At 31.4% G+C, this 14,743-nt stretch overlaps 1 protein-coding gene across 4 annotated transcripts in view; it reads left to right on the forward strand.

The window, feature by feature from the left end:
* Positions 1-14,743, forward strand: part of LOC118444692 (protein O-mannosyl-transferase TMTC1) — a 158,000-nt gene that overhangs the window by 74,839 nt on the left and 68,418 nt on the right. For all 4 annotated transcript variants that reach the window (XR_014982645.1, XM_035873204.2, XM_085659754.1 and 1 more), the window contains exons 3-5: positions 4,684-4,757; positions 8,487-8,618; positions 9,425-9,497. Coding sequence is in view for 3 of the 4 variants with exons in the window: in XM_035873204.2 (XP_035729097.2) it covers positions 4,684-4,757; positions 8,487-8,618; positions 9,425-9,497 (279 nt within the window). In the remaining variant the exon portion in view is untranslated. The remainder of the gene's footprint in view (positions 1-4,683; positions 4,758-8,486; positions 8,619-9,424; positions 9,498-14,743) is intronic.

The following is a 14,743-nucleotide window of genomic DNA, read 5'->3' on the forward strand; positions in this document are numbered from 1 at the left end:
TGACGGTTTTCATGACTATTATTTCTTTCTCATAGGACAAATAAAAAGAAAGGTTAATGACATCGTTTGACTTCTTATCTAAAATGTACTATAATAAAGTCTCTTGTAACATTAGAGTTTCAAAACATTGAATTTCTTAAAAAAAAAAGATACATTTTGTGATACAAATGTAAGATATTTGAATATCTTTTGCGAAGTTAATTGATTAATAACAACGATCATTTACCTTATGATATACATAATCAGATTTTTCTCCGATTATATTAATATAATTTTGTTTTCTTTGTATAATTCACCTTTTAGTCCAAAGCCAGCGATACCTCAGGATACTACTGTACTAAAATATAATGACAGTGTGATTGACATCTTATCAATGGAACTAACATTCTCTTTATATTCATACATTTAATGTTCTCTTATCTTTACGCGAAAGACGCGATCACGTACACTCGTTGTACGTTAATTAGATCAAACGAGTGCACTGTGCCACTCCATTCGGATTACGCCTTTAAACCTTTTAAACCGTACAACGTAAAAGAGATCTATGTTGAAGATTCGCTGAAAGGATCGTGCTATTCGACATAAATTTTGATTCTTGAATATTGCTTTTATCTTCTTTGTTATCGTAGCTTATTTTCATTCTTTCCATCGATTTTCGTATGATTAAAATCGAAATTCTTAACGTTATACGAAAAATTTATATTTTTCTAAACGAATATTACTCGTCATCCATTTATTTTTATACGTGAAAGATAATACAAGCCTTAGAGCTGATACATTTCATCCTCATGATCTATCCTCTACTTTATGTACTTGATCGTTATACTCTTGCTTTAATGCATACAAAAGAATGAAAAGAAAGATCCGGAAGTAGCTTGCGATGCTTTAACAAGATATACGCGTCGATCTTTTATCCGTACGAAAGATTTCTTATCTACGATTATAAAGAAACACATAGACGAGATATATGTACTGTTTTCCGATAGTATACGAACTTATCTATATTACGAACACAAAGGAAAAAGGGAAAATTTGACAACAAATGCTTTTTTCAATTTTGAACATTTTTCATTTTTCACAATATTTATATTCTGTCACCCATTGTAATTACAAACTATTGTGATCCGTTATTTAAAAATCTCGTTTATATTATAATATATTTATTCGTAGATGAAAAGAAGAAAAGATCTGCAAATAAAAATATATAATAACGATTGACTATTAGTTCGTCATTTTGTTAATTATTATTATCAGACTTTTATAATATTAAAAAATATTTTTCGCGACTTCTCGACGTAATTCGAAACACGCATTGCATTCGTATATGATAGAGGTTTATCGATCGATAAGGGTTACCGAGCTATGAATAATAGCTCTTTAATCATACGAAATGTCGTTGTCAGATATTGTTAGAGCAAAAACAGAAGAAAGAATGACAGTTCACAATGATAAGGCTTGTTCAATTTCCTATTTCGAATTTTTCCTCTCTCGTTTTGCTTTCTCTTGATAAATTTTTCATCTCTATATTTTATTTTACCAATATGATCCACTCTTTTTCTTCTTATTATATTTGCACAATTAAAATATATTTATTTACTGAGAGATATTATAAGAGATCTTTAACACATATTTATCCCTGAATACTAGATTTTTGATTACTTTAATACAAGAAGGAACAAGTTTATCAATGGAAAATCAGTCACCGTTGAACGCAACCCCAGTTACCGAGTAAAAATATGAGAATTAAACGTTGGAAGGCAATTAAACGGTGCACTCGCCGTAAAAAAGAGATGAAATTATACCAAAACTTTTAGGAACCATGTGCGTGTGAATATGTGAAATGTGTGTTTCCAACCGAAAAGGGCATTTTATCCACAGTAGATTTTTTCCCTATATTTCTATATTTCTAATTGTAAATACAAATATAAAAAGACAGCTGTATGCGACGATTACGAAATATTTAAATAATTTTTATTTATATTAGAAAAATAGACTTTTAATAGTAAACTAAAAAAATTGTTTATTTGATTCTAAAAGAAAAAAAAACAAAAGAAAAAGAAAGAAAAAAACGATCATAAAGAAAAAGTTAGTCGATTACTCTAGCAACCAAGCTATTATACTTATTTAGGCTCCAAGTATCTTTTCTATATTATCGTCGTTTATTCGTAACGTAACTCGTAAATATAACTCCTCCAAGTAAAAGATACGATGGTCGGCGTAGAAAGAGTAGAAGGAAAGAGAAGTTGAGGGTAAGAAGAGATAAAATAAGAAGGGTGGATGAGCAGCCTCCAAGTAACGAGCGAACTCCAAGGGAACTACCGCTCCATATAATCAATTAGAACTCTCGAACGAGTGAGATGGTAATGGAGTTAGAGCTAAGTACAGTAACTGGAGCAAACTAGCAACGAGTTGGCCGAACGCACGCTTCTCTCGATGGTTATCCTTCTCCAACCTTTCTTACAAGGTAAAGAAAAGCGAGGACCTTTTATATCGACGAACATGAATCTTCGTCGGAAAACGTGATCTAGTTCCATACAATTTAATAAAAAGTTCGGCTTGATTTATCGAGTTAATGGTATATTTCTCGGGAAATCATTTCGATATACAATTAAGTATTTCAAAGAATTTTAAAAATATTTTTTCCTTCTTCGAGAAATATATATTTTCCATTCATTTTATAAAAATATAAATATTTCATATCTTATTCTAAAAATTTATAAATGTATTAATAATTATAAAATAAAAAAAGTATTATTCCATTTTATTGTATTTACCATTTGTTTTATTGTCGTAAATATACTTGGAATCAATATTGTAAATACATAAAATGTACGATTACGATAATAACCAAATAATATATATGGCATTTTATAAGAAACAAATGAAGCAATTAAATTGATGATATTTGAAACCATTCCATGCATTTTATAAATATGTCCCGATATAAATCTTTATCATATTACGGTCGATTGGAACAATCTTTGATATTTTGGTATGTTGTCAGTTATCCTTTCCAATATATCCGAGGGCACATAAGAAATTTATCACGAGGTAGTAAGGATAATCTCTGTTATCTTAAGTAGGACCTTCGATCATGGTTCTTCGACCTTCAATAAAATACTCCATGATCTGTTTTTATCCATCTTGACATTGATAAAATATTATCTTTTGTGCGTGATTTCTACCAATCTTTTGTAACCCACAGAATTAGATATATCAATAATAATAATAATAATTTGTTTTATTTCATTGTTCATTTTAGTTTGGCCAATAATCATGCTCGAAACTTTAGACAGGACATCTTGTAAATATATATAGATTGTAGATATATTAATGAGATCTAAACTTGGAAATTATAGGAACGTGAGTTATGATTCGATGTCTGTTTTTTCTTCGAGTGCGTAAATACATGACCCACTTTTGTTGTCACGTCGTTTTAACTCTGTGATTAATTACTTCTTGACATGCCCCTTGCCCGATTGAAAGTGAATATTCATCACTGTCTCTCGTATCAGTAATTACAGTTTCCAATTTAATGATAATGTTAATATCTATCCGTAATGGATTCTGTTTATAGATGTCGTTGAACTATTTACTAAAATATGACTGAATTCGTAGACGAAATTTAAGAACGAATACCTGATAATATAAAATAAAATGATGTGTTACGTTAAAGAGTATAAATTAGTTTTCGTTTTCAAGTATATCGTACATTTAAAGAGCTTCTTTCCAAATGCCATTTTTCAGCTAAGGAGAAAATAAAAGAACTATTGAAAATTTATTCGATGTATCTGTTTAGGAAGGTAATAAAAGAAAGACCATAATTTCACACCGTAATAAGATAGATTCGAGTAAATCCCTTGATTTCTCACCGTTTTTACATATTCTCAAACTCTTTTCCTTTTGACTCGATCCTTTATATCTTAGTTTCTTTGACTTTGTTTTTTTCCCTTTTTCGCCTTCGTTCTCTCGCGCTATATAGGAACTACCCCGCGGAATTAATTCGTTAGGGATGGCAAGTCGGGATACTCTATCGTGATAGACGGGCTCCGTAAATTTTCGAAGTGCACCTGGTACTGCAATTGGATGGGTGGAAGCAAAAGAAGGAGTAAAAGAAAAAGAAAGAACGAAAGGAAGAAAGGAAGGAAGGAAGGAAGGAAGGAAGTCCAGTTTCCGGCGCTAGTTCTCCGAAATCCTTTGGAATTACGATTATTCACTGACGATGTTTTCGCTGATAAGCTTCGTACTAAGGGTTCTCTTTCACTTTTTTACTCTTTCTGATTTTTCTATTTCGTTCTTAATGTTCATCTTATTTTACATTTCTTTCTTTTCTTTCGAAAACGTAGAGACTCGTTTAATTTCTGACGTGTAATATAAATTTCGTCGTTGTCATCGTAATTAGTACAGTGCCACGATTAAATTTAACGTTTTATGGTTATAATAAATATTTAATTTTAATCTTGTTAAGCATATAAATGATACAAAAATTTCGAAATAAAAAGCAATAGATATCTATGATATCAGCGTGTTGTTCACAAAGTAATTGTAATAATTTATGGGTTATTAGAAAAGATATAAAAAAATGTCATTGATAGTAGAAAGAAGTGATATAAGAAAAGTCGATAAATCGGATGCCATTTACGATATTACATTTCAAGATTTTTGCTTCTCTTTTTATTTCAGGTGACTGGCATCGTCGGGAGAGCGGATGTTCTCGCCTGCATCTTTTTCCTGCTCTCTTTCCTGGCTTATCATGGGTAAGTTTAACTTATTTTGACATCAATTTTTTCGGGTCATCGATCTTCCATTTTACAGATAATGCGTAACATCGATGGACTGTTTGATATATGAACGTAACAATCATGAAAAACAACATGTTCTGATGTAATTATATATTTAATGTCCTATATTGATCAAAAATAAGACGATTATTTATTCAAAATGAATCGTAGAAAAATGAAAGGAATATTTTCAATGTTTTTTGCATTATATAAATCAATGATAAACACTCTTAGTATTCTATTCAGTGTAAGAAGTTACATTATAAGATAGAAATACATAAACAATGTAGCTTGTAAATGTCAAGATTTTATCTGTATTTCGTCGATACATTTGGGACGTTTTCTGAATACTGCGCGATCTGAAACGTGTCTTAGTAAATCCATCGTATCTGAATGTTAAGAGAAACTAGGTTTTTCGTCTGAGAAATCATTATAGCAGGAAACTAAAACGAGACATCTCTTGGAATTTTGCTCACATTTTGTCTGCTTCATATTGTATGCAAGACGACCCACTTTTTTCCTAAGCTTTTGCGTTAAAAAATTCTATGCATTTCTTTGTAAACGTTCGCGATATTCCCAAAGAGAGGAAAAGAGAGAGAGAGAGAGAAAAAGAGAGAGAGAGAGAGAGAGAGAGAGAGAGAGAAAGAAAGAAAGAAAGAAAAACGAAGGTATCAGTTTGCTGGTAAATGCTTTATAGAAAGCATCGCGTGCGCGCGCACGTTCGTTGTCGACCTTACGAATAATCGAAGTGACATTGAGAAACGTTAAATTAAAATAACCGTCCGATTTTTTATTAGTTTATTTATATTACACGAAAGATAAATAACTAAAACGATTACCTTGTCTTATTATAGAAGCGAATAAATAAATCTCTTTTAAAGCTAACCGTTTGGATGATGTCCATTATTCTATTTTTATTATTGCCATATTTTCCTAAAAATTCAAACAAACATTGGATATAATACTAATTTAAAAATACTAATTTAAAATTTATAAACGATAATAAGAAAGAGAGAATGAAACTATGACAGAAATTACATAGTTTCTTCATTGTTTAATCGAAGATTAATTAATTGTTAAATGACAATGCCACGATATTTTCTAAGTTTTATCTTGAGATAGTATTAATTTTCGTAAATGAAGATGCAAAATAAAGGAGTTAATATTTGCATTTATTTCCAACTTCGTCCTATACATCTACAATGAATTTAATTAATTGATTTTATTTAATCATTCGCTATGATATTGAATATCGTAATGACCCTTTCCATTATTATTGATAATTTAACCCGAAAAAATATATACCTTTAGAAATTAACATGTCAAGTGGGAAATGGAATAAAATATGATCGAATAGAGAATAAAAAAGAGAGTGATGAAGGAATCAAAGAGTGCGACAAAAACAAAAAAAAGAAGGTTAATAGGTCAACCGTCATCATTTTAAGTAATGAATCACGGATATATATACGAAAGAGCAAACGAGGAACACGACTACGTTCAGTGTTCCACTTTTTTCATTGTTCCTGTTTATTCTTGTATTCAACGATGGAATGTGTGTATAGTTTCTATCTGTCTACGTTATTAAACCTATGTTTTCATAGTGCCATATATTTCTACCTTATTCCATTTTCCTCTTTTTCTCCATTTCTTCCTTTTTCCTTGCCACAACAAATAACCCTCATATTGTTCTTTTTCATTTTCTTTTTTTTTCTTTTATCAGATAAGTGCCATAATTTTATATAAATTAATCTTAAGACATATAATTACATTTTCTATCTAGAGTAAGAAATATAAGTATCTTTATGTATATAAATGGGCATAGATTGAAAAGGTCTCTTTCATGAAATTAAACATCTATGTCTTTTATATAACATTATAAAGATTTCTACTTTGATTTAATTAATATTAAAAAGTTCACTGAAAGAATAAAAGTCTAGTGAACGTGAAAATCAGCATTTTGAAGCGAGCTCTCGATGTCGTTACTTATTAATAATTGTATTGAAAGTTGGTTCGATCTCATTACAAGTCCGAAAAAGGAACTCCCTCGAACGCGTTAAAGGGACATTGTTAAGTAAATTACAAGTGCATCATTAATTTGTAGCTTCATTGAATCTATCAACTAAACGAAGTTTATATGAAGGTAGCAACGTTCACAGCGAAGAGTTTATTACAATCAAATTTCTGTTATTAAAAGACGACCCTCTTGTTCAATAAGTAGTCGATGAATGTCTTTGAGAAACGATATTCTATTCCTGAATAAATCAAGTATGATTTAGTATTTTTCAATCGAAATGATGTTCATTTTATAAAAATAGCTGAAGATTATAAAAATCTTGGATGAAATTTTTATGAAAGTTCTTTGATAATTAAAAAAATATATTCTTATATTTTCATATTACAAAAATTTGTATTTCTTTTTAGCAGAAGAGAATAGAAACGAGTTATTTGAAATCTAAAAACTGAAGATCACTTATAACTTTGTTGAGATCAATTTTTCAGTTCATATCGACGAAGTATGTTATTAGAAACCTTAATAAGTACAATACGTTCTTTTCGTCTTAAACCCGTATATATATTCAAGTTTATTCGGTCAAGCACTCTTGTTTCACGTCATTCCACTCTTCAACCTTTTACCCATGCCTCCTGAACCCTCTATCTGTCACCATCGAAATCCCGAATGACATTTTGTAACGGATCTGCCTCTCGGCGTTGATTTATGTACATAGAATGCTAGACGAGCATGTATACCAATACATCTATCGTATTCTGAGAAAAGAAGATTGGTGAAAATTGTTTATCAACATCGACGTTTTTATTTTCTCGTAAGCGATCTCATCTTAAAGGAATTTAGGAGAAACAAAAAAGAGAGAAAAAAATCAGACCATTTTTCATTTGAGGAAAAGTTTCAATAAAAACATATGTACGGCTTAATACCGAAATAAAAATAATTTAACAGAACTTGAAATAAATTGAAGCGTAAGTTTCATAGTAGGTCATTCACTCTTGGACAACTTCTCAAGACTGGCATTTCTCTTCCTTTAGTTTCTTTCTTCGACTTTCTCTCTCTCTCTCTCTCTCTCTCTCTTTCTCTCTCTCTCTCTCTCTTGAACAAAAAAATCGTTCGAAACTATTTTAACGGAATGTCAAGTTTCTACCAACTTCTTTAATAATAATTCATTCGTTGTGGAAACTTGTTCGAAGTAAGGATGAAGCATACAAAAGATATTAACGAGCATCTAAATATAGATCTATAGAGCTCAGCATTTAATTGGACGAGTCGAAATATTTAATTATAAGTTCTTGTGAGAAAATGTATGATTGTTCTTTTCGAAGCTATCCGGAACGAAACAATAGTCTAGTCGAATGCAAAGTGTTCAAAAAAAGAAAATGAGAGAATAGAAAAAGAGGTTTCATAATTAAATAGTTTTGTAGATACTTTTGTTCGTTAAAGTATTTACTCACATGAAATAAATGCATGTCCTATTCCTTGTCTTATTAGAAAATACGATACTGTACTATACTTTATGAAAGCAATGTAAACTTGTTCTCAATCGAGAATACAATCGTTTCAAAGAAAATCATAAATATAACGCGTAATGTGTTTGACATTTTACGAGAAAATTGTTGACATTTCTTCTTTAGCAGTGATTTGGCTCATAAAATGAACCTATTTAATTAAACCTGAGGGAATTGCTTTTGTTACAGTCAGCAGACAGCCTATGTGTGGAGCAGTGTGTGTCTTGGTACCCTGTCAATGTTGGCTAAGGAAACTGGTGTTACAGTTCTACTCCTAAACCTTCTTTACGACCTTTGCCGTTCCTGGCATTCAATCAGGAGGTGAGTTTAAGTGCGGAAACACATTCATAGCCATGCGAATTAACGATAACGATAGTGGTTCTTCATTTTTAGAAATAAAATTTATGCTTCGTTAATATGGACTTAACTTCTTATAAACTATGTTATATAAAAATGGTTATTTATTTAAAACTATAAGAAAATGATCATTAAATGACTTTTGTAGATTATTAAACAGTAAGAATTACATCTTTTTGCGAATAATATTTTTGTGATACACCTTTTGAAAAAAAAAAATCTTGTTTGATCGATATTACATCAAGTATTTTAATTAATAATCGTAATAAGATAAAAATGCATTTGAGTTATCAAAGAGTACGGACAATAGTGGCTCTGTTTAAAGATACAGATGATAAATTTTAATTAACGCTTAATTAGTTAAATAACGAACTTAATGTTTTTGTATAATCTCGTGAAATTTTCATATAAAAACGCTTGCGTTTTCACATAATTGTCATATAGAGTTTAAAAGTAACTGGTTTGCATAATGAATTTCTGAAAAGTTCCTATTCATACGTATTTTTATAATTTATTCAAAAATAAAACTATTCTTTTGAATAAATTATTAAGGTCCATGCAAATTTTCGTATTTGATACGAGTGATAAAAAGTGACAGATTGAAAAGCGATTCAGCATTAAGTATTTAAGTTAAAAAGATCAAATTAGTTAATATGCATGTGCGAAAATGTGATGACCAGGTCTAATTAAAATTTCGTTTTTTAAATTAAATTGATACTACATTGAGCATTAAAATATATTCCGCACAATATCTACATTTTTTATTTCAGATCTATTTCCGAAGCTCGATGGAACGAAGACTCACGACACTTTTCCAGGCGTGCAGCCGCTTTACTAGTTTCCGTAAGTTATTTCCTTCTTTTCGATATATTTATGTATATCCCTATCGATAACTTACTACATATCAAATATTAACAAATTCAATATACTATTCGGCATTCGATTTACATATATACCATAATCGTCTTGAGCCTTTTAATATCGAACTATCAAATCGATTTTTAAAAAAATAATCAAAAAGGACATATAATAAGATAAGATACTCGTACAATTCAATTTCGGTTCCTTTAATGTTTCGACCTAAGCTATTAGTCCATTAACTATCAATAAACGTTAGTGGTAGAAGATCGAATGGAATTGTTCATTAAATAGAACATCGCTTTCGCAAACTCATCGAACCGATCGTATTATCAAAGGACAACGGAAAAGGAATTGTTGCGTATCCGGACATAGAAATACATGTGAAAAAGAGATACAGTGCGTGTATGTGTGTGTGTGTGTGTGTGTGTGTGTGTGTACAAGGGTATATGAGAAAGTGAAAAAGGAAAAAAGGAAGAGAAAGAAACTGAGTGGTGCCTATATAGCAATGGATAAAAGAAGAAAGAGAAAAGAAGGGTAGTTTGAGTGTTGTGGTCGAATAGGGGTGAGTCAAAAATCCTCTTAACCAAGCGCGCAGAATCAGTCGTGCGTAGAAGCCGTACAGAACTTTCAGACGTCCAGCTATCGCCCACTCACATTCTCAGGACTCTTACGTGACATACACGTATCTATATGTATGTACATATATAAATGGTATTGTTACTATTGTATTACCGACAATGTCTACATCGACAGTAGGTACGATGAATAGAGTAGTGCAAAAAGAGTCGTCAGATCCGTTTACCCCTAATGTATACTGTAGACCCTTTCTTCCATCGTGTGCTTATATATTCCATGTGTGAGACTTTTATTTTTATTTCTTTTTCTCTTTCATAATCCAACTATAAAAGGCACATGTATAGGATTGGCAGTCTGAATTATAATTATAAAAAATTTGACGAATTGAAAAAATGTTTGGCTTGCGTTTTAATATTCATTTGTAATAATGGCCAATGAAAATCATGTTTCTAATGCGAAGAGGTATAAATAATGTGTTTAATTTCATGCATTTAATTCATTTTCCGGTGATACAAATTACGATAATAGGTAAGCGTCACGATAAAGGAAGGTATCGGTAATCAAATATAAAAACGAGAAAAAGAGAGAGAGAGAGATAGAGGTGGGAGGGAAGAGAAAGAGAAATGAACGAAAGAGTGAAAATCGATAAACGATTCGATGAATTGCGAACACCCTATCGAGTTAGTGAAAAATACGTGTCATCGACAGGCTCGGCGGTCTCAAAATTACGATGGTTGGCCACGATAAAAATATAATTCCGCCGATAAGCACTACGTTTACCGCTGATAAATAAGTACCATTATATTCAGCTTTGCGCAACTCGTTAATGACGATTGCTTTTAGAAATACAGTATTGCATACGGAAAATCGACGTGAAATTTTAATCGACCAACCACTTTGACGATAACCACCGACGTTCAATTTTCATTGAGTTCACTTTGAAACCTGGGCTATCGAGATAGATGGATATACAATATATAAAGCTATATCGTTGGCAATCGTTTCGCTATCAAGAAGAATTGTTTATTACGTTTGAGAAAAAAAAATGGGAGAACATTTAAAAGAAAGCGACCAGAGTATTTTGGTAACGTGCTAATTCAGTTAATACAATAATGTTATTTTTATATCTAATCTGTATATCTGATAGTTGAAATTAAAATTTAGCTTGGACAAAAACATTGAAGCTACTATGAAACTTTTACAGTGCGAAGCTTTTATAATTTTTATTATTTATTTCCGAGCAACATTATTACGTGAAATAACTCGGTGGTATCGATGTCTACATATAAAGACGATGGAATGTTAATTGAAAATGGTAAATCGAATTGTATGTCATTGTTTAATAACTTGATCGGTATGTTAAAAATTAATATTTCTTTTTTTAATAAAATTTATAAAGTAAAAAACAAAATTATGATTATTTATTAGGAATGAATTATTAACTGTTGGTTTGTTTTTTGGTAATCTAAACTGGAAATACCAATGTTTTGAAGTTTCAGAAAAGAATTTAATTAAGGGTACAATTCGAGAGGTCCGAGATATTTGGCTTGTAAAACCAAACGCTCAGATACAACGAATAGAGGAACTTTAGAAATATATTAAATATTTAGTTAGGATAGTAAATATTTAAAGTCATATTTAAAGGTGTCGATTGCTGGAAAAGTTTGATGAACATTAAGACGAGAGTTTGCATTTGTTCTAACTCGTAATTTATTTAAACGTTTGTAATTTTAGCAAAAAGGGTAGTTCTTTGCTTTTGACTCTACTTAATCTTAACGCACATTGCTTGATATATTAAAAGAATTTATGGAAAATTCCGAGGCGTAAGTTACTACTATGTGAAAGAGGAGGGAGGGAGAAAGAATCGTTAGATTATTAAAACTACCATCATTGAAAAACTTAGTTGACTGAAGAATCGGAGTCTAATTGGTTTTTTTGTTTTCATTTCGTTCCTTAGAATTCAATCCTTAATTACATTGAATTTGATAACTAAGGAGACCTTTATTTACATAATAGTTCAATGTTTACATGATAGAAACATAGAACGGATCAGAATACTTATTGTGTCCTATAACAATATAACAATGAGTTTCAAACACTGTATATTCATTAATACTTTGTCATGTCAATTAAGCAAGCGAGACATTTGATTTCTCTTTTTCTCCGAGAAAACAGCAGATCTTTCTTAGTTAATCCTACGTATTAGTGGACGATCTCAGTGTTCGCATCGTTAATTCTTAACGACCGATATCTTTCGTTTTTATCGTTTAACCCACCAGTCGACCGCCGATGTTTACAGCCTCTCGTGCTTCGAGTAAGTTTAACGATCGTTAACACAGATACAACTGGTCCAGAGAATTTCCCTTTACGATCACGGAAAATAAATGGCATGGCCCGAATTACGAAACGGCTAAGATAAATTGGTATAGGTCAGGGTGACCAAAGAACGAGGTAAACCTAATTAAGAGTGGTCAACATAAGATGTATCGTTAGATAGAAAAAATAACGATCCTTAGGTATAATTAAGAAAAAACAAACAGGACTTTCTTAACCAACGCATCTAAATCCTTCTTAAATATATCAATTGAAAAAGAGATATAGTTTATTTTCACAGGATTCATTTAAAGGAAAAAAAGAAAAAAATAACAAATAGATACACTCTGCTATTTATACATTCTATTTCACTGAAAAATAATTGAAAATATGTTATCCAAAGGGAATGTTCTCTATGTGAAAGGATTTTCATAGACGACCGTTTGGCGAATATTTAAGAATTTTTAAACGAGTGTATTTCGAGATTCAAACTTCTATCGATAACTGGATCTATCCGGTAGAGCGAATTCTGTCGGTTTTGCAAGGGGTTCTCGAGTAGTGTTGAAAATTCCGTTTGATGAAGCGAGAAGAGGGAAAGGAAAGAGGAGGGAAGAGAGAGAGGTAAAGAGGAAGAGAGGGAGAGAGTGAGAGAAAGAGTGAGAGGGAGAGGAGGAGAGTGAGAGAGAGGGAGAGAGAGAGAGAGAGAGATAGAGGGAGCAAAAGGAGAAGAGACGAGGAAAATCGTAATACTAGTGGTGGTAGTTAGGTAAAGGGGGTGACTTTGAATGTGTAGTTCGGAAGGTAGGAAAGTGCCGAGGTCACGAGGACCAATCACGCGTTACATCGCCGCGGCGTAATCCCTCGGGGAAGTTTACGAGGTGCTATTAAATCCTCGTGCTTTACGTATACTCGATGTTCATAGTTAAGAAACGGGCGGACTTGCGGCGTAAACCCTCATCGTAGCTCCATTGTGAATTAATTTAAACGGCTTTGTCATGCTGTATCTATGAAATAATGGACTTTTGGCAATATAAACGTTTGGTCCGATGCAACATCTTCTGTTTCGCTTTTGGTTAATGCATATTTAACTGATGGATAATAGTATCAAGATTTGAAGCGAACGTCGTTATAAATTGTCCAAGATTCTAATCTGCTTGTTTATTTTATAATAATTTAATATTATTATATATCAGACGTATGATATGTAAGTTATATCTATCCATATCGTATATTTAATATGAACGCGTGTAAGTTATATTATCATCGCTTTGTAAGCAACTATAAATCATTTTATCGCTCGAAGGAAGTGAACGTTAATGAAGTAAAACTAAACGAAATCGTGTCACGGCAACGTGGTAGTAGTTGAAATCCGTCGTAAGTCGATACAAAGTCTTTTCGTCGTTCAAGCCGTTTCTCGTAGTATCTACTTAGGAAAGTTCTTTTTACGTTCAGCACGGACAGAACTAGAGACATGGACGCTTGTTGTATCGAAGAAAATCATGAAAGCATGCAAGCTAGCGTTTATTAATACGCCAGACCACCGATGTAGAGATTCGTGCGCATACACATCGTCTCTTAGTCGAACGCGATACTGAATTATGTTAATTTATGTCAGAAACAAAGAAGGTGTGCAAGCATAGACTACCTTTCATGTAGTTATCTACTACTTTATAATCTCTCTTATTCGGTATACTCTTTTATTTTTCCATATTTCCGTCTTTCATTTCTTAGAGCTAGGCCGCATAGAACTTTTTTCTTCTTTACTTTTCTTGTAAAAATCTTTTTTCTTTCTATCTTTTTTACCTTTTAATAATAGTAATGGTAGAATTTTTAAAAAATCTTTTACTTTTTTAATTCTTCTTATTTCTTCTTCAGTAAATTTTAATAAAACGGAAATTTCATTAACTGTTATTTTACGATTATTATTCTTTCATTTAATTACGTTAATCTACGTTAAAGTTCGATAATTATCGTTTTTACCATCAAAAAATAGATTACATCGATTCACAATTAATCAAATTGAAACTTTTTGTCGTCTTATGCCCTAGTTTTTTTATTAGTTTTTTTATTAATGTTAGTAAGTTTGTTAACAAAGATTCTATCAAATTGGCGAATGTAATCAATTGACAAATACATTAGAGTCACACATTGTTTATCGATTGTGTGCTGGTATGTTTATTGTTTCTCGATTGACTTACCTCTTACCTGTTATGTGTTTACCTAACATTACCATAAGGTACTTCGATTTACCCTTGCAGATTGTTCACCATTCTCGAGTGCGCTAATATTAGTATTACGTACGATTTATGGCCTACTTGATTTAATCGATTATTCTTGGA

Source organism: Vespa mandarinia, chromosome 10, assembly GCF_050613455.1.
Source record: "Vespa mandarinia isolate Hongniang chromosome 10, ASM5061345v1, whole genome shotgun sequence".
NCBI classification, from domain to species: Eukaryota; Metazoa; Arthropoda; class Insecta; order Hymenoptera; family Vespidae; genus Vespa; species Vespa mandarinia.